The sequence below is a fragment of the Tachysurus vachellii genome, chromosome 11, assembly GCF_030014155.1.
Source record: "Tachysurus vachellii isolate PV-2020 chromosome 11, HZAU_Pvac_v1, whole genome shotgun sequence".
Lineage (NCBI taxonomy): Eukaryota > Metazoa > Chordata > Actinopteri > Siluriformes > Bagridae > Tachysurus > Tachysurus vachellii.
Genome location: NC_083470.1, coordinates 25,363,060 through 25,383,789, shown reverse-complemented (window position 1 = coordinate 25,383,789; position 20,730 = coordinate 25,363,060). Strand labels below are relative to the sequence as shown.

General features: G+C 41.1%; 2 protein-coding genes across 3 annotated transcripts; one reads left to right on the top strand and one right to left on the bottom strand.

Annotated features, from left to right (window-relative positions):
* Positions 1 to 1,282: 1,282 nt before the first annotated feature.
* bcl2l16 (BCL2 like 16) lies at positions 1,283 to 15,596 on the top strand. Of its 2 annotated transcripts, XM_060882036.1 has the most exons (4): positions 1,283 to 1,452; positions 14,059 to 14,105; positions 14,272 to 14,805; positions 15,316 to 15,596. In XM_060882036.1, exons 3-4 carry the CDS (start codon positions 14,347 to 14,349, stop codon positions 15,445 to 15,447), a joined length of 591 nt encoding a protein of 196 aa, XP_060738019.1. In that variant the 5' UTR covers positions 1,283 to 1,452; positions 14,059 to 14,105; positions 14,272 to 14,346; the 3' UTR covers positions 15,448 to 15,596. The 2 variants fall into 2 exon arrangements, with proteins under 2 accessions (XP_060738019.1, XP_060738018.1); XM_060882035.1 differs by lacking the exon at positions 15,316 to 15,596 and having other exon boundaries at positions 14,272 to 15,278.
* Positions 15,597 to 16,619: 1,023 nt separating this feature from the next.
* On the bottom strand, positions 16,620 to 19,522 carry tubb2b (tubulin, beta 2b). Its single transcript, XM_060880747.1, has 4 exons — positions 19,387 to 19,522; positions 18,082 to 18,190; positions 17,878 to 17,988; positions 16,620 to 17,788 (listed from the first exon to the last, which is right to left on the bottom strand). The coding sequence occupies exons 1-4, from the start codon at positions 19,441 to 19,443 to the stop codon at positions 16,728 to 16,730; spliced, it is 1,338 nt and encodes a 445-aa protein (XP_060736730.1). The 5' UTR covers positions 19,444 to 19,522; the 3' UTR covers positions 16,620 to 16,727.
* Positions 19,523 to 20,730: the final 1,208 nt, after the last annotated feature.

Genomic DNA, 20,730 nt, shown 5'->3' with positions numbered 1-20,730 from the left:
TATGTAAATAAGGTGAAAGATGAGCTGAGAATCAGTGATTGTTTTCTAATCTGTCAGATCTAGATAAAGGTTTTTTAAACATGAAATGTGCCTTCAATAAATTTCATGCATAGATCATTGTCTGCTATATTTGGTGAGGTTTTCCTCCGTTATGGTGGACTCAATAAATCACTAACCAACATCCAATCAGGTCAAGAAGGTGTCTTTACCTGGCTGGCAAATCGGAATTGAAGTGCACTAGTATTTAGTGCACTAGTATTTAGTGCATTAGTATTTAGTGCACTAGTATTTAGTGCACTAGTATTTAGTGCACTAGTATTTAGTGCACTAGTATTTAGTGCATTAGTATTTAGTGCACTAGTATTTAGTGCACTAGTATTTAGTGCATTAGTATTTAGCGCACTGGTATTTAGTGCACTAGTATTTAGTGCATTAGTATTTAGTGCACTAGTATTTAGTGCACTAGTATTTAGTGCACTAGTATTTAGTGCACTAGTATTTAGTGCATTGGTATTTAGTGCACTAGTATTTAGTGCACTAGTATTTAGTGCATTAGTATTTAGTGCACTAGTATTTAGTGCACTAGTATTTAGTGCATTAGTATTTAGCGCACTGGTATTTAGTGCACTAGTATTTAGTGCATTAGTATTTAGCGCACTGGTATTTAGTGCACTAGTATTTAGTGCACTAGGATTTAGTGCACTAGTATTTAGTGCACTAGGATTGGCTTTAAGGCACCGTGGGAAGAGGAGCTGTGTTTTGTTTGGAATTGTACATTTGAAACAACAAGCTGCAGCTACGTTTCTACCAAATCACTGACTGTAACTTTAATCAATGATCTGTCTGGGTCGGTTTGTCTGTTTTCTTTCCATTTTTGTGAGAAGAGAGGGATATCTCTCTCTCTCTCTCTCTCTCTCACACACACAGACACACACACACACACACACACACACAGGTGAATCAGGCCATGTAGCCAAAATGTCAGTTGTGGTTTGGCATTTGTGAGAGAGATAGCGGCAGAAGGCCTCACACCTTTCTGGCTGGACCCTCAGTGATAGAGGCACACTGGAGCTCAGACAGGCAGTGAAGAGGGCAGTTGTGAAAGCAGGGGTCCTAACCACACAACCCATGATGCATTGTGGGAAATGGGGCCTCGGATCTTAGCTGGAGAGATAAGACTTAAGGCTGAGGCTTAGCCTTGGATTTAACCTGCCTGAAAATATCAGGGCTTGACTTGAGAGTGAGAGGCTTGTGTGTGTGTGTGTGTGTGTGTTCATGTGTGTGTGTGTGCATGTGTGTTTAAATGCCACTACAGTTTCTCGGAGGGAGGTCCACCTTGCTGAACCACAAAGCACTTCTCTCGTTTATCGCCTGTCACACACCTGCGCACAGACAATGGGGGGTCAGTGCAGGAGGTGTGTGTGTGTGTGTGTGTCTGTGTGATCATGCTTGGTGAGTAATATCCTCCTCCACTTATCATTCAATATCACCTGCATTTCAGTCAGTTAACATTTCACCTCTAGTAACATTTGACTCCTCCTATTGTAGAGAAACAGAAATACTGATGAAACTCTACAAATTCTTGAGTATCTACTTTCAAATGAGCTTCATATTAACAGCACTGCGGCGTGAGACATGATGAGGACGTTCAATTATCAACATGGACAAAACAAAACAGGAGGAAATTCTATTTTCAGGCCTCGGGTTAATTAAGAGAGTTGGTGGCATGTATATAAATGTGTGTGTGTGTTTGTGTGTGTGTGTGTGCATACCTATAAATGACTTGATATGTGTGAGTGTGTTATTGTAGAAGTCTGATAAGCCGAATGGAGCCAGACAGCAGCGTCGGTGAAACAGACTAGCCGATGACTGTGCAGATACTGATAGCGACTGTGAACAGCGATCTCTCTTTTTACCCTTTCTCTCTGTTTCTCTTGTTCTTTCATGTCCTCTGTCAAAATTATATGAGAGCTTTAAGAGTTTTCAATAATAGCAATACAATCCTGATGTTTCTCAATATGGACATCATAACGAGGCCAATAGCGGTCAATGCTAAGGGTAATTACACTGTAATTTTATGCTTGATGTCATTTTTCGGAAATTTTCCAAAACTTCTGAAGAAAATGTTGATATCCCTGACAGCTTTGTCTTGTTTTGCCTCTCAGATTGTTTATAAAATATACAATGTCTATGTGTCAGCTACTTATGTTACAAGTAAGCTAGTAAATATTAAAAAAATATTTCAGAAACATTCAGAAAGAAAGTTCCAGAAGTAAATGCTCACTTACTAGTGTGCTGTTATTTATTAATAATGATTTTTTTTTCTGGTTCACTATAAGGATTATTAAAAGCCCTAAACTTTCATTTATCAGAATTTTCTTTAACAACAGAAATAAAATACGCATTGGCTATTTGCTAGCTAGCATCACTGTCGGTACGCTAGGTACGACTTGCAGTCCGTGTTTCCTGGTTGCCTAGCAACAGATTTCTAAATGATTTTTAATGTTTAACGTTTTAATGTTCAATATTACACGTTTTTGATATTGATTAATTTGGCAAGCAAAACAATGCTAACTCTTTTGTAAATTTGTAAATTACTAGCCAACCAAAAGGGCTGGTGAGCTAGTATCCAGCCCTGAACATTAATTTATTCTAAATGTATTAACACATCTGTGTTAAATGTTGACAATCTTGATGAATTTGTCTTGTTTTTGCAGTTATTTTACCTCAAATAGTTTAGAAAATACATAACAGCTACATGTGTGTTTCTGTTAGCTTGCTGTTTGCTGTATGCCGGTTGCCGAGCGACTTTAACTGCTTTAACCACTGAGCGTTTTATGTGTTTTCATTCAATTAAAATAGGATTAAACTTTTCTCAAACTTGATCGAACATTCCAGGAAGTACCCAGTAACAGCATTTTAAAAAACGGGCGATTTACTGTTAATAAAAATGCTAACTGTCTACTAATTTTGTAATTTTCCTAAAGTAGCATTTAAGTTCATTTCAATTATGTTTACATACTAAATATGATCCTTGCTTGGAGAAACATGAGGTAAAAGTAATTGAGTGATTAGGAGAAGGGTGTGTGTGTGTGTGTGTGTGTGTGTGTGTGTGTTTGTGTGTGTGTACAGTATGAGAGGTAGAGGTGGAGGCTGTTTATGGCTCAGGTGAAGTGGACCATCACAAAAGGAGTTAGCAGCGGCCGCTGGCATGATACAGTGATTAAAGCAGAGAGAGTGAGCAAGCTGACGCATGTTCATGTGCCTGATTCTCAATCAGAATGAAAAGAAATGTCGTTTATCAGTACAGAGCAACACACTCACACTTTAACACACTCACACACTCACAGTCCATCTGTCAGGTCCGGTATCAGGCCGTGATCCTGTACGTGTTCTGAAGTTAACCAGAACAATGTGCGTCTCAGAAGAGCATCCACGCAATCGCTCGCAACATCAAAATAGCAGGTGCTACACCAAGCATATAGTGCAATGCATCATGGGTAGGCATGAAAAACAAGCATCAAACAAAAACGAACAAACCAGGCATGAAGAAATCCAGAAATATGGGAATGACGAAAGAACACTAAACTTAAAAATAAAGTAAACTAAATTATTACTTTCATTACATTACTGTGTGTGTGTGTGTGTGTGTGTGTGTGTGTGTCCTGATCAGGGTCAGTGAGGGCTCTCTCTCTCTCTCTCTCTCTCTCTCTCTCTCATTCATTGTTTCATGTCTCTGTGTGAATTTTTTCTCTCGTCCCATCTGGACCAGGAGGCGGTTGGGGGTCTGAGAGGGTTTTCTATTAGGGCTTTAATCTTTAATTGTGTAGGTGAATCTGAGCTTTAAGTGCGTCGCCTAATTGGCTGCAATTGAGTCCATCTGCTTTGATTCGGACTTCAGTGAGACAACATGGGGGAAGTAATAGCGCCTGTCTTTGTTTGCATGCTGACAATGATCACAGTATCAAGCTAACAGCGCAACATCTTTTACTTTATATACAAGTCGGATTTTAAAGCAACAGCTGCTTCCTTACAGCTAGGAAAGAATTTTGTAGCAGTGTTCCAACTGTACAGCTTTCTATCTCTGTGTGTGTGTTTATGTACTAAAAGTGCTTACTCTGTGTGTTATAAGACCTCAACATGAGCTATGAAGTTTAATTGCGTTGAAGGTGGACTCAGTGATTTTTCATTACATTCCGCTTCATATATTATTTGGATTAATCTGTAGAAATTTCAGCTCAGAGGAGAAACTACAGTCTTTGTCATGCTTTAGTGTCTGTCAACAGATGACAAACTGAGAAAATGTGAATCCAAGATCCAACCAATCAGAACAAAGAGACATGATCCTGGTTATTACATAATGTAGGATAGCTATTCCTAAAGTTCTCTCACTGCCACGACCTGGGTTCGATTCCCCGGGCAGGGATCCGACCCAGCCAGTGAGGGGTTAACTCTCAGTGCTGGTCCCAAGCACGGATAAAATTAGAGGGTTGCGTCAGGAAGGGCATCCGGCATAAAGCCTGTGCCAAATATGTGGATCGGATGATTCGCTGTGTCGACCCAGAACAGGGAGCAGCTGAAGGACAACAACAACAGATGTTCCTACTAGTTAGCTACTAAATTAATTAGCTAATTTAATCAGCTTGTTAACGTGTGTAATGTTGATTTTATAATATGATGCTGCTAAAACCTCCATTCTTATTGGTCAGAATTGAAGGTTTCGAGGAATTTTCTATAAATGTGCTCATTCTAATATCAGCTGGACGTTGAACAAATGTGTGTATTTACTGATATCTGTAAGGAGAACATCTCCCAGAGAAAAACACGACCTACCAGCATGGCTGCCAAGGACTCCGAGTCCCATTACACACATTGCAACTCACCTGATTACTGAACACAGTCACCTGGACTCCATCACACAGGCTACTGATTGTATACAAGTATACATGCTGTGTTTATATACCAAGCTGTTTGTTTAGTGATTGTCTCTCTGGATTGTGGTCTCATTCTCGGTTCTTTTAATAATAGCTCTTGCCTGAAGGTGTTCATGGTGGTTGTTGATCACCTGGATTATGCCACTGCATCTGCATTTAGTGTTGGACTTTCCACTGGTACTTTCCATCAAGCTACCTGCACCTGCATTAATAACTCAACAAGGAGATGTTTGTTTAACGTTTATGGAAGGAGTCTCTGGTACCAGAGCTTTGTATCAGTCAGAGGTAAAACTGTAGCGCTTGGATTTATGCAGTTTCTTACACATAAAAGGAAAAATGAACAGAAAAAATTAGCTATTAAGATCCATTTCCAGTCAAGAACACGATGCCTCATCACTGATCAAGATGCTATAAGCTAATGAAACTAAGAGATGACCTTGATTCATTATCTACTTGACCAGTGAGAGATATAGATAGCTAGATAGAGTGAGAGTGAGAGAGAAAGAGAGACGAATAACTGAGTGGGAGGTGATGAGTGCTTGAGAAAAAGAAGTCTGAAGCCACGTATTCGCCTCTCCGCAGTAATTCGTTTGCTAATTAGCGTGTGTCTGCAGCACTTCAGGCCTCTCATTGATACCCGTTTGCTACGTGACTTCGCTCACACGATAAAGCTGTCGAGAGCGTCATCGAGATGTGTCGGTTTTTACATGTACGATAATTCAAGTGGCTCTTGAACTTTACCAGAGCGATTTCTCCAAATTACGCACTGCAATTTAATCCCTTCATATGCGCCAAACTTCCGTGTAATGGCCTGAGAAAAAACACAAGAGGTCTCATGTGACGTTATCTTCTCACATGGCCTTTGCATGAAAAATAACAATATTTGATTGGCTTTAAGAAAGGAGAAGGGCTTGAGTGCAGGTGTGTTTTAGCTTAGTTCGTTCGGTTCGTTTGAAAACATCCATAAAGATAGAAACGTGTGGGCTGAGAGTGTGAAGGAATTGACGGTGTGAAGTGCAGGCTCTCAAACACCATGTCCTAGCAGTAGCACTCATTAAAGCTAAGAGGGTTTGCTAGCTATTAATAGCAATAATCCAGTGAGCAGACTGGTACATTGCAGAAGAACTTCTGAATCAAGAAACTTTATATCACAAAGGGATTGCGGACTAATTTTCATTGTTCTTGTGCTATCTGTGAATTTTGTATTATTTCTATTTGTTATTGTACTTCAAAACTCAAATCAAATTAATGTATGGTACAGTGTAGAAAACTATCTCACTCTCTCTCACTCATTTACTACCGCTTATCCGAACTACCTTGGGTCACGGGGAGCCTGTGCCTATCTCAGGCGTCATCGGGTATCAAGGCAGGATACACCCTGGACGGAGTGCCAACCCATCGCAGGGCACACACACACACTCTCATTCACTCACGTAATCACACACTACGGACAATTTTCCAGAGATGCCAATCAACCTACCATGCATGTCTTTGGACCGGGGGAGGAAACCGGAGTACCCGGAGGAAACCCCCGAGGCACGGGGAGAACATGCAAACTCCACACACACAAGGCGGAGGAGGGAATCGAACCCCCAACCCTGGAGGTGTGAGGCGAACGTGCTAACCACTAAGCCACCGTGCCCCCCCGTAGAAAACTATACAGAATAATTTCTCTCTAGCCACCAAATGTATAGTGTACGTATGCTAAATTCACCAAATGACATTTATACTTGTGTACTATACACTTTCTGTAGCACTTTTCCTAAACATGGTAAGTCTATTCAGCTGTGTGCAGTTTTTCAGAACATCTTCACCCTTTACCTGAGCATAATGACTGCACCTGACCTGTGGAAACAAAATGCCTGGTTCCTGTGCCCAAAAATAAACAACCAAGGAACCACAGTGACTAAAGGTCAGTGTCTCTGACCTCACATGTCATGAAGTTACTAGATAGGCTGGACCTGAAGTACCTAAAAACAACAGCTTAACCATTTCTGGACCCCCTGTAGTTCACTTATCACTGGACGATATCATCTTCCTTCTGAAAATAATTTACAACTACCTTTGAGGAAGCAGGCAACAGGGATAAGCTACTGGACATGTATGTAGGCACTCTTCTGGTGTCCTGGATATTCAGAATTGCATGCTACGTGTCCTTGTTTAAGATTATATTATTGTCATACGGCAGGAGATGACGTGCACTACTGTAAACATAGCATACGTACTCCTTAGTGCACTGGATTGTACTAGATGGACAGTATGATAAGTAGCTTCTACAGTGTGCTATAAAGCCATTATATTTGTGGTTTTAAGTGTACTGTATTGTTTTCGTACTCCACAGTGCACTAGATGGTAAAACGTATGGATAGAAGATTTCATTCAGAGTTCATGCACGATTTCTCCTCAGCCAGGCAGAAGCAAGCCTGGGTTGCGCTTTTTGAAAAAGAAAAGACCAACACTATTGTAGTTTACATCTTCAGCCCAATTATGTACACAATTAAATCTGTCCCCAGGTGTCTTGTATGTGGAAATAGGACCTTTGAAAATGTCTCTCTGGTCTACAAAGCATAGAGTTAGAAGCAAATAGAGGGGAGAAGATCAATAAAAAGCGTTCTCCTCCCGAGGAGTCCCGATTACGCCCAGACTATCCAAACTATTTATCCCGCTGCGCTATGAGACACAATGGTACAGCATCAATACCTGCAATCTCCGACAGCAGGGTGTGCGTGCATGTTAGGCCTGGAGACACACCAGTGTGTGTGTGTGTTATCCTGCCAGCAGACGGTAATTGGGACGCTGCCGGTTTGCATCAATTCAGTTCAGTGGGGGAGTTGAGGACAAAATGGGGTAGGGGCCTTTTAAAGTGCTACAAAACAAGGGTTTTTGTTGGGGCTTGGTGATTTTGTATGATAAAGAGACATACAGACAGAAGAATAGAGAGATAGACAAAGATGGAGGGGAGGCAGGTAGGGGGATTTATGTCGCTGGATGCTGAGAGGGGGAGTGGACCATAAGGTGGGATCGGTATTTTCAATTATCGGTGAATTCTGTGTAATTTCATCCATTCAGTGTGCCGGCCTCTGACTGAGAGAGAAATGGGGGTCTGAGAGCAATGACCGCTACCATCCCGCTGTTCCTTACCAATGCTAAAGCACACATCCCCATCAGCTTCCTCCCCGTCACCTTCAGCTCACTATCGACAACGAAAAACTTTTTTTTTTCCAAGTTCATGTTGAGGCTTTTAGGAAAGTAATGACGATTACGGCACAAAAGCACAAGCATCATGCTCTTAAACATAATGTTTAAATGATGATTTAAAGTTAAATTTAGTTCTTTATTAGCATGACACACTCATGTATGGACTTGTACTTCTGTGTACTTTGTGCTAATCTGTGGCTACGTAGCCTAAGACTCACAAAGCACTCTCACTCACTCACTCATTTTCTACCGCTTATCCGAACTACCTCGGGTCACGGGGAGCCTGTGCCTATCTCAGGCGTCATCGGGCATCAAGGCAGGATACACCCTGGACGGAGTGCCAACTCATCGCAGGGCACACACACACACTCTCATTCACTCACACTCTATGGACAATTTTCCAGAGATGCCAATCAACCTACTGTACCATGCATGTCTTTGCACCGGGGGAGGAAACCGGAGTACCCGGAGGAAACCCCCGAGGCACGGGGAGAACATGCAAAATCCACACACACAAGGCAGAAGTGGGAATCGAACCCCCAACCCTGATGGTGTGAGGCGAACGTGCTAACCACAAAGCAAGCGTCTGTTAATTCAGCATTTATTTGCTGCTAGCCATCTTAACTCTGCTTGTTTATTCTGTAACATGTGAGGAAACAGGATTTTGTTTGTTAGTGAAGATAACAGAAGATTAAACTGAAAATCCTCTCTTATCCTAAAACATTCTTTCAGTTCAGTTCAGTTCAGTACTTTTGCTTCACTCCATTGCTTTTCTTCTTTTCTTTACATTCACTATATCCCGTTCTTACGCTATTCTTGTGCTAGTTATCTCGTGTTTGCCACGTTCAGTTCTTTTCAAGTCTGTTCCTATCTTTTAGTTACCTTTTTTTTTTGTTCTGTTCTTTTCTTCCTGTTCTGTTCTGTACTTTCTTGTTCCATGGTGCTGGGGTTGAACCAACCACGGGGCATGTTTTGTTATTTTAGTGCGTATACTGTAAAAGTTGTAGTGTTTGGCTCAATATGGAAACCCAAGTTAGGTTGGGATGCTGACCCAGCATGCTGAGTTCCTGGGCTGTAGACAAATGTTGTGTTTCATCTAATTATCAATGATTACTGCCTACATAATGGCTACAGAAAAACGATTTTAAATGAGTTCAAATAATTAGAAACTAAGTGAGTTCCTTTCATTCATCCCTGCAGAATATTTCTATAGGAATAACCAGTTTGGGTTTAATAGTTTGGGTTCTGTTTTCCGAGTGACGTTACGTTTAGTTCTCTTCATTTCTTCTTGTTCCATTCGCTAGGTTTCATTCTTTTCATTTTTTCATTCGCATTATCATCTGTTTTGTTTGTAATGTTTGTTCATTTCTTTCTTTTATGTATTTGCTGTATGCATTCTGTTCTTTTTGTATTCCTTTTTCCGGCTTGGTTTGGTTAAGCTCTGCTCTTTCCTGTTCTGTTTGTTACTCCGTTTTGTTCGGATCTTTTTCATTTAATTCTGTCTCTATTTCCATTCCTTCGTTGCTGTTCTGTCATTTTCTTTCCGTTCTTCAGGTATAATTCCATTCCTCCTTTTTTTTTGCTCTGTACGCTGTCCTTTAGTGAAGACTAAAGCAATGACACTAGTTTCCCGTTTATACAGGTCAAAATACATTCCAGTCTATCTCTGCTTTATTTTGTCTATCGCTCTCTTTCTTTCTCTCTGAGCACCACGTTGTTCACCGAGGACACCAAGAGACGATTAGCCAAGCGGCAAGGAGCTAAAGACTTCTTATTTACAGGTTATTGTGACAGAATGGCAACAAGTTCATCCTTCTGTATTCAAATCAAAGCTACTTCAGATGACTAAAACCTCAGAGGACTAAATTGTAGTCTCTCGCACTTCGTCCCTTTTTAAGGAAATAACACCAGGATAATTTTTGCTCTGTTCTTCCATTTAATGCTACTTTCTGCAGAAGGGGGGGTTGGTAAAAAGGAAAGTATGAAAAGAGTATTGGAGGGGGGTCGGATAAGTGCTAGGTGGATGAAGAAGAGGAAATTGACAAGTGCCCTTGGTGCAATACAATAAAAACATCCTGTCATTTGCCATGCATCCCCTCTGCTCTTTATAAAATCTCTTTCTCTCTCTCTCTCTCTCTCTCTCTCTCTCTCTCTCTCTCTGTCATGTGCTTTTTCTTCTCTCTTGATCTTTTTTCTCACTTGTCCTTCCAGCACAAAAACACAATTAATACCTACAGCTCTTTCCTACTGATAACAACAATCACTGAAGACTCTTTCCTATAATAACTCTATAAAAGATCGACAAAAACCCAAAGCACCATTGTTTATTACCCAGCTTATTATATCAATTCACAAATACACCACTTTATATAGAATTATGGAGGAAAGAAAATGGAGGGAAGGAGAGTCTTTATTCTTTACTTTTTCCACTGCTTCATTGTATTGCTTACACAACAATACAAAAAGCATGTTGGAATGTTAAAGTGAAAAGGACTGAAAAGGGCCTTAAAGACTTTGTTTGGCCTGAATGTTAAAATTAACAGAATATAAAGCCTCAGAAAATACACAAGACAATGGAGGTTCTTATAAATATAAAATGCAAATGCAGGGCATATCTATATATCTATATGTATATGCCCTACATTTGCATTTGCATCAGAGTATGACCAATCACTGATCTCCACTGTGCCAACAACCAATCACTGATCACCACTCTGCCCAGCAACCAATTACTGACCACCACTCTGCCTAACAACCAATTACTGACCACCACTCTGCCTAACAACCAATCACTGACCACCACTCTGCCTAACAACCAATTACTGACCACCACTCTGCCCAACAACCAATCACTGATCACCACTCTGCCTAACAACCAATCACTGGCCACCACTCTGCCCAACAACCAATCACTGAGCACCACTGAGCCCAATGTTACTGTGTTTAACAACCAATCACCGTTGTTTTTTCTTTTACAATTTTTCTGTGTTCTGAATAGAAATTATAAAATTGTTAGCCTTCATTGTTAGACTAGTTCCATTTTTATAAAACTGTCACTATAAAACAGACACTATAAAGTGTCTGAAAAACATCTTCCTTCATGCAACATGATACGACATGAACATGATCCAGTTGGATCTAATACTATGCAAATTAATTTCTTAATTAGTTTTTATCATTGTCTGCTAGCTCGAGTAATTTGTGAATATGCTTTTGATCATGAAAGTCTCATGAAAAGAGTTGCATGCTGCATACGACACACTCAGAAAGTTCTCAAGTGATTTTTTTATTATTGTTTAGTGTTTAGTGTTTAATATTCTAACCAACACTACTGCTGATGCAGCATCATTGTCATTGTTAGATGTCACCCAAACCAGGTCACATGTCCCCAATTATAATCACCAAAGACATGTTTGATGTATTACAGTAAAGAAACGAGAGTGGAGAAGGGCACAGTGATCCAGTTCCTGCATCTGCTGCAGGAAATTTAATAAAGTGGGACATGCCAGCATGGTTATATCACAGAAACAGAATTAGTGTTCAGTGAGGAACAAAGTCATGAAGGGGATGTGATCCAGATGACATGTGCACTTACTTTGTGTGTGTTTGTATGTGTGTGTGTGTGTGTGCGTGTGTGTGTGTGTGTCCACACCTCAGATGTACACGATGCTTTGATCTCTATCTTAGCAGGACCAGGAAATGAGCAGCGCATTAAACTCCTGCATGACACCCGAGCTCGAGCTGAGAACTGCATGCTGTAAAAACAAAAACACAAATCCCCCTGACTCACACTTGTATAAGCAATCCACATCTGACAGGAAATTAAACGGCTTTATAAACCACCCATAAACCACAAAGAGACCGAAATGGTCAAATAATGACGGATTGTTCAAAGCTTTGCTGGAAAATTCATCCTCTCACCTTCACACTTCCATAAATAAAGGTACCAAACTGTACTTTCTTGTTCCATGGTGCTGGGGTTGAACCAACCACAGGGCATGTTTTGTTATTTTAGTAGTGCTCAATATGGAAACCCAAGTTAGGTTGGGATGCTGACCCAGCATGCTGAGTTCCTGGGCTGTAGACAAATGTTGTGTTGACCAAAAACATCTAATTATCAATGATTACTGCCTACATAATGGCTACAGAAAAACGATTTTAAATGAGTTCAAATAATTAGAAACTAAGTGAGTTCCTTTCATTCATCCCTGCAGAATATTTCTATAGGAATAACCAGTTTGGGTTTAATATAAGAACCATTTTAGGTTCTACATAGTACCGTTCGATTTAAGTGCCCTGCGATGGGTTGGCATTCCGTCCAGGGTGTATCCTGCCTTGATGCCCGATGACGCTTGAGATAGGCACAGGCTCCCCGTGACCCGAGGTAGTTCGGATAAGCGGTAGAAAATGAGTGAGTGGGAGACAAATCAACATCCAGTTTGTTGCCTATGTTTCTTTCTCCTCTCCTTTCTTTCTGTTTCTCTCCTTTTCTCCGATCTCCTTAATTCCAACCTCCATTTGTTGCTGGTGCCAGTTACGGTCAGTCCTGATTGCTCTTTCAAATGAGTCAAATTAGCCAGGTCAGGAACAATAAAGACCCCCGTAGAGCATTATGAAGGCATGAGAAGTCAGTTCATGCGCATCAGATAAAGCGAGGAAACGTATCCGTTCTTCTCCATGGTGTGCTTTTCCACTTAATTAAAAGTAATTAGTACTTCAGGCAGAAATAGTGATGATGAGCAGTACTTTGTACTAATTACTTAGCTCACTGTCGCATATTAAATCTTTGTCTTGCTTTTTTTTTTTCTCTTTGAAAGGCTCTGTGGCCTCGCACAACAATCAGAGCCAGACTCATTAATAAACACCATTAATTACCACAATGAATAACATGTTCACATTTCCGGAACGAATGGCAGGAATGAATTACACAGATGCCATACCCCCTTCTATTTAATTTCCATTTGGAGAACTGATTAGATGATAAGACGAGCATCACAAATTCTAAATAGTAAAGTCTAAATAATCTTTTTGTTTTGCTTGGGGGAGAAAAAACTGGTTCTTGGTGCAACACTGCCTCCTGGTGGCCCTTTCCGTGCCACAGAGAAAGATTTGTTATGGAGAAATAATCAACAACCAAGTCCATGTGTGATGAAGGTGTAGTGATGAGTGACTGTTCATCACACAACCTGAAGGAATTTGGTCCTTATATGACAGAAATTACGCAATTACATTTTTATTCCTTATTAAATGACGTCACTTTTTATCCTTTTACAGTTACATTTAATGTTGTGGAACGATTCCAAGTGATTAGTTCTCTTTTTCACAAGCATTCCCTTACCAGCCCTTGTCTTTCTCTATATTTAGTGATATAAGATAAAATAAGTCTTGCTTGAACATAAAATCTAATATTTTATGGAAGGCCCTGAAAAATGTTCTCGAAAGATCTGCATTGGGTTGAGTAGTGCACCCTCTGTTGCATGTCATTGGTCATAACATGCAAGTCAATTTCATTGAATAAAAAAAAAAAAGAAAGGATCTGAAATTTAAAGCATAATTGGAATTTACATACAAAACTAGGCTTTCATTCTGGTGACAATTCTTCTGCGACACAAATGCAATCCCGCCCTGAATTTCTGTTAGAAAGTATTTCTTCTACAAATGGTGTCCATTAACAAGAAGAAGTGAGGAATCAGTGTTGGGTTTTTATAGCAAGGCTCACTCATCTGAGTGCACAATATTTTTAGCTGGAACCACAGAGGCCCAGGGGGTGGTGGTGGTGGTGTTCAGAGGCTTTGAGATTACACACAACTAGTAGGAGTGCTAAATATATCCAGGGTCAACATATGATCACACGTGCATAAATATACAGGCATACATGCACCTCAGCTCAGCAACTAAAAAAGCTAATTCATTGTTGTTCTCACAGCTGCTAACTGGCCCTTCCTGTTGGACTTCTTGGATAATTCTCAAGCGGTGAGTCAATCCAGTGTCCATTCGCATTGGTGTATGTGGATGTGTGTGATATTTGATATGGCAATATGTTTCACAGAGTGCACTTTGTATCTCAGACATCTGAAAGTTTGAAGTTTACTGCTAGCAAATCTAATTTGGCTTCTGCTTGATTTAATGTGTTTTGTAGAACGGTGACAAAAGAAATAACATCATGGCAGAAAATACTAGTTGAAAACCAAGACCCTGATAGGATACAGCACTGATGGGACTATTAGATAAGCCTGTGGGGCTGTCCAGCCCTGATCCGTTGGTCCGAGAAGCCTACCTGATGGCCTACGACTATATTAACTATGTAACAGCCAAACCGGAAACTCCTCTCGGCCCAGCTCCGTCTCAAGCCTCAGAAGCACTGCGGCACGCTGGAGATGAGCTCCTCCAACGCTTCCCCATCTTCTTTCGTCGCTGGCCACGCGTCTTCCGAGACGTGACAGAGGACACAGCATGTTCTACACTGCTGTCGATCCTGGATGAGCATTTCTCTCAGACGAGGCGCAGGGACCTGGCCTGGAGCGCCGTGCTGTCCGTGTTTGTGGTTGCTGGTCAGATGGCACTACACTGCAAACAAAGGGGTATGAACAGTGTTGTCCCACAGCTCCAGCAGTCTGTAGGCAGCTTTGTTGAAAGAGTCATCTGCCCTGAGATCAGGGACAAGGGTGGATGGGTAAGTTGGCAACAGCAAGGAGTAAAAAGAGAACTGCAGTTTTCAGGCATCTGGATGTACAAACAATTTTATACAGAGCAGAATAATGGGGTATGCCATAGTTCTACAATGTATTTAAAATTTGTTACACTTTGACGTGAGAAACACGAAAGAAACTCTCAGTTCAATCTACAGTAAAAACACTGTATGGCTATTTACACATTTCCAAAGGGTTTATGGTATCCACACACCTTCAGACACAGAAACTGAGATATGCTGACACGACATAACCAAAAACTCTTTGCTCTAAAAACGTAACCCTGTATTTGAAAGCATGAATTATAAATCTGCAGAAAGGTAACCTATAGAAGTGTATTAAAGGAATTCAGTAACTGCACCTTGACTTTAATTATACGTGTCCAGGTTTGTGTCTGTGGTAATCACACAAACACCAGCTAGCTAGAGTAAATAGTGTGTGCAGGAATTCGAACAAAGGAACAGTGAATAATTCTGTACGTGTGTTTCTCCAAGTCAGGTTTTGTGGTACGCTTTGGGGAGAAGCAGACTCTGGAGGTCCAGGTAAAGAAGGTGTGCTGCTGGAGTTTGCTAATACTGAGCTTGGGGATCCTCACCTACTTCCTGTGTAAAAGAAGAATATTTTAGCCTAAAGATCTCTCATGTGGCAAATCCTTGAACATGCCAGAACTTCTTAGTAGATATTAAGGGTATTGTAAAATATACATTACTCAACAGAATGGCAAAATATATTTAACAGCCCATAAATATTAGTCATCATTCTGATATCCTCTTAACTACGAAAATATACAATCTCCACTGTTGCCTTAACAACAATGTATTTCAAGTCCGTTGGGTCTCGAAGAATTGCTTGAATAACGTAGAAATGAAGACCTTTATTTTATTAATTTGGCTAAAAAATTCTTTTTTTTTTACCTCCAGGAATTGGATAAATTCATTGATATGCTAAGCTTAACTAGCTGAAGTTGCTCACAGCACCGTGTGTTCTGATATGGTTTACCATAAGCTGGAAGAACAGCTTTCATCCTATTGCCATTTTTACTTTTAATTTACTTTTCAGTACAATTAAGCAGTCAGAGGTTTTCTCCACAGTATTATAAATAAATCTTTTAACAGGTATCTCAGTTGGTGTTGAAGTATTTTTGTATTTGAAATCAGTCTACACTCATTAGCATAAAAACTCATTAGCACAAAAACCTGCTTGTTTGCAAAGGTTTTGGTGCTTGTGTAAAATCTGTGCTGTGATATAAAAAAAAGGATCTTGCAGTTTTTATGCCTGAAGCCACAAAAACAGAAAGGAATAGAAACCTTGCCACCTCATTGCCAACTAATTTGGCTTCCTTTATTCAGCAGGAAAAGTTGGATTAGTATCAGATGGCAAAAAGATTTACCTCAGGCAAATAACCACGAGCCATTTGTACTTTGAAGCCCATTCACTTATTGCACTAGTGCCATCGGCATGGCATTTGCTCTAATATGAAACACTGCATGTAAAGTGTGGTCTTATTCTTACCATTTGCTCCATTTAGTAATCAGGGTTCCAGTATGGCTGCTTAAATGAAGCTCGGAAACTTCCTTTACTTTGCAGCGCCGAACCTCCTGCACTGCACAAGTGTTTTAACCAGGTCAAGATTACACCTGAGGATATTCATGTTATGCTAATCTGCCCAAAAGAAATCCTAGACTCACTAAACGGGTTACACAAGGAACTCCATATCAAGTGTTATGAAGCAGCGCAGAACTTATGCTCAAACTAACATTCTGTCCGTGTGCAAGCAAGTCAAAGACAACACTTTAAACACATTAACAAGAGAATTTTAATGACACACTTCTGTACAGAAAAGGAATGAACAGCAGAACACAAACAGAAGTTTGGAAAGGTTTCAGGTAGGTCACACAGACAAGATTTATGCAAGCTCCTCCTCTCCTTCCTCTTCAAACTCGCCCTCTTCCTCAGCTGTGGCATCCTGGTACTGCTGGTACTCGGAGACCAGGTCATTCATGTTGCTCTCAGCTTCGGTGAACTCCATCTCATCCATACCCTCTCCGGTGTACCAGTGGAGGAAAGCTTTGCGCCTGAACATGGCAGTGAACTGCTCGGAGATGCGCTTGAACAGCTCCTGGATGGCAGTGCTGTTGCCGATGAAGGTAGCGGCCATCTTGAGGCCACGTGGCGGGATGTCGCACACGGCGGTCTTGACATTGTTGGGAATCCATTCAACGAAGTAGCTGCTGTTCTTGTTCTGCACGTTGAGCATCTGCTCATCAACTTCCTTCATGGACATGCGGCCACGGAAGATGGCAGCAACGGTGAGGTATCGGCCATGGCGTGGGTCGCAGGCGGCCATCATATTCTTAGCATCAAACATCTGCTGTGTCAGCTCAGGCACTGTGAGTGATCGGTACTGCTGGCTTCCCCTGCTGGTCAAGGGGGCAAACCCGGGCATGAAGAAGTGCAGACGTGGGAAGGGCACCATGTTAACAGCCAGCTTGCGCAGATCTGCGTTGAGCTGACCAGGGAAGCGGAGACAGGTGGTGACACCGCTCATGGTGGCAGATACGAGGTGGTTGAGATCGCCATATGAGGGAGTTGTGAGCTTCAGTGTGCGGAAGCAGATATCGTAGAGAGCTTCGTTATCGATACAGTAGGTCTCATCTGTGTTTTCAACCAGTTGGTGTACAGATAATGTGGCATTGTAGGGCTCTACAACGGTGTCGGACACTTTGGGGGATGGCACAACACTGAACGTGTTCATGATGCGGTCAGGGTATTCTTCACGGATCTTGCTGATGAGCAGAGTGCCCATACCTGAACCAGTGCCACCACCCAGGGAGTGGGTAAGCTGGAAGCCCTGCAGACAGTCACAGCTCTCAGCCTCCTTGCGCACCACATCTAGCACAGAGTCAACAAGCTCGGCTCCCTCCGTGTAGTGACCTTTGGCCCAGTTGTTTCCAGCACCACTCTGACCTGTACAAGTCATCCAATTAGAATATTTACTTAAACACTCCTTTATAACAATCTGTCCAAAGTCAACCAAATTAAAGCCCCACACTCACCGAAGACAAAGTTGTCTGGTCTGAATATTTGACCAAAAGGTCCAGACCTCACAGAGTCCATGGTACCAGGCTCCAAGTCTACCAGCACAGCACGGGGCACATATTTGCCACCTACATGCACAAAAAAAAAATAAAATAAAAAAAAAGTTAATGCTATTTGAAAAACATTGAACACAATACCACATAAAAATGAAGGCTACGTACCTGATGCCTCGTTGTAGTAGACGTTAATCCTATCGAGCTGGAGATCACTGTCTCCGTGATACGTGCCAGTTGGGTCGATGCCATGCTCATCACTAATAACCTCCCAGAACTATAAAGATAAAGAAAGTAGTGTTAATTATTGACATGATTATTTATCTTCTACCTTTATATAAACAGGACTTTAAAAACAGCACACAATAAAGGATTGATTAAAAAAAAACAGGCCACAACACAATGTAGATTATGTCACGTTTATTTTTAACAAAAACATGGCTGCACGTTTTACAAAAAAAAATAAAATAAATTACATCAGTTTTATTTTTGCGCAATATTTGTGTGGTGGTGGCGCATTTGTAATGCAAGAGAGAAAAAAACTACGCTAATGAAAAAAAAGCCAATTGCTCGTGATAGAATTTTCAGAACCCAAGTGTGCCGCATTGCAGCACTGAATTGATCACGACGTCATAACACATTACCCGCAAAAACCGCCCAGCCGATCACCTGCATTTACTGACACGCGCGCGCCATGGAACGCGATTTCAAATTCTCTTTTTAACCGCCAAAAACGCTCCAATTTTTTTAAACCCAAAAAACGCGCGCGCGGCCTTCGCGCCGGTTGGCTGAAATCCACCGACGAGGTTTTTTTTTTTAACGCGCTTACGTCACCCCAGACTCCGCCCCGCCCACATCCGGCTAAAAGGCGCGGCGCGCGCACGGCCTCTATAATCTGGGCCTTCGGTCGGAAAATAAATCTGGAATTGTGTCATAAATCCGATCAAATTATGCGCCGATCGACTTATATGAATACGACGTACCATACAGGCAAATTCTAGTGGTTAGAATAGCAAATAAAGTGAAGTATTTTTCGTCTCCCCTCAGCGCCTTTGTCAGAGAAAACCCCCACCCCTCTCTTACCCCCACCCCTTCTCTAACGGACACGCGCAGGGTTTTTTTTTTTTTCACCCCCTACAGCGTCTTAAAAACAACGATACAGCTAAAAAAAACATTTTTGTAAGATAAAGCCTCGAATACTACATGTTTTTTTTATTTCCCCTTTTCCTTGAGCAGTGCTTGTATAAGAAATGAGGAAGCACATGGTTATGGCGACCGACTTTTCGTTCACAGCCACAATGTGCTGCTTAACGGCGGCGAATATTCACTTATTAAAAGCACAAAAATTAAGATGTATTAGTTTGGTGATAAACAAACGGCTTTTTCGATCAATGATTCAAATTAAAAATCGTTTGAATGAGTAACGTATTTATTGTTCAACAACAAATAAAATACTAAACATGCAAAACCAACCTTGGCTCCGATCTGGTTACCGCACTGACCAGCCTGAAGATGCACGATTTCCCTCATGTTTGCTAGTTTTATTGTTATTCAGCGGTCTGTTTGTCGGAAAAATGCGAGCTGTTCCTTCCTTTTCTTCAGAAGTGCGGAAAACAGCTCGTCTCCCCGTTATATATACACTGCTGTAGCCCCGCCTCCTAGACACCGACGTCAGTGCGCGATTGGGTTAGCTGTTCAACACTCGTCGTTGATTTGTTAAGACGAGCAGCCACTCAAACCGAGTACCGTGAGCTTTGTGACGGCAGCGTTTGGCTGAAGTCATGCTAGCTAAAAAAGTCATGCTATAATGCTAAATACGCACTAAAAAAATAAATCCAGGGTTTAGTTTGTAAACTTAAAAAGGAGCATGGTTGTATCAAAAAGGTCATACTTAAACACATCAAATATCAAACTAAGTAGATACATAAAAGTGAAAATATGATTAGCTATAATTAGCCGGTTAGCTAGCTAACTGCAATACTCTAATTAACATGAAATTAGCTTCATTTTATATAATTATGCACGTTGCACAATGACATGAGGTAAAAACAACCAAAAATATATTAAATCATATAATCTGTCAGCATTTCTCCAGAAGGGATGGCAGTTTAATCCAGATTTATTTCTTTAACCCTTGTATTATCTCACTTGTCCCTCAACCCTGTCTGTTTTAACTCTTTTTAAAGCATGAAATGTAAAATTATCACCCAATTTTTGTGATACCTCTTTAAATTATCTTCATTTAAACTTATTACCACAAAATGAACAGTTGTAATAAAATCCCAGAGATACAAAATTAATAATTACATTAACATAGCTCTCTATGTAAACTAATCTAGTCCAAATAGGGCTATAGACCATGTGTATTATGACAAAATGTACTAGCATATGCAGGGTATTACATATGCAGGGTATTACATATGCTGCAACAGCAATTCCCCACATGCACAAGCATGTGATTTCTTCCTCAGCACTCTGTGTATAGGAGGTGTTTACAGCTCAGCTTGGTTCATTTCCTATTCCAGGCTATTACCGAGCCATTATACAGCCTACAGTATGTGATGTCTGCTCTCTCATCCCCCTGCTCCTGAATGCTGAGGTAAAATGGCTGCCACAATGCAAGTCCAAGAGCTGCATGCTTGTCTTGTCTCTGCAGTGTTTGGTGTGGATTATTAATATCTAATCTGTATAAAGGAGGGGGAAGGCCAAGATACAGTCAGCTGCTTTGGTACAGTTGGCATGACTTAGCGAGCGAGAATGTGAGATTGGTCGTGTTGTATGCCATGACAGAGGGGGCAGGGAATATTTCCGAGGTCT

Excerpts from the sequence above, each read along its gene's own strand:
- bcl2l16 (XM_060882035.1), top strand. The coding sequence starts at position 14,347 with ATGGGACTATTAGATAAGCCTGTGGGGCTGTCCAGCCCTGATCCGTTG.
- tubb2b (XM_060880747.1), bottom strand. The coding sequence starts at position 19,443 with ATGAGGGAAATCGTGCATCTTCAGGCTGGTCAGTGCGGTAACCAGATC. Across the intron at positions 17,989-18,081 it reads CTACTACAACGAGGCATCAG|GTGGCAAATATGTGCCCCGT; the intron begins GTACGTAGCCTT and ends TTGTGCATGTAG. Across the intron at positions 17,789-17,877 it reads ACCAGACAACTTTGTCTTCG|GTCAGAGTGGTGCTGGAAAC; the intron begins GTGAGTGTGGGG and ends TGACTTGTACAG.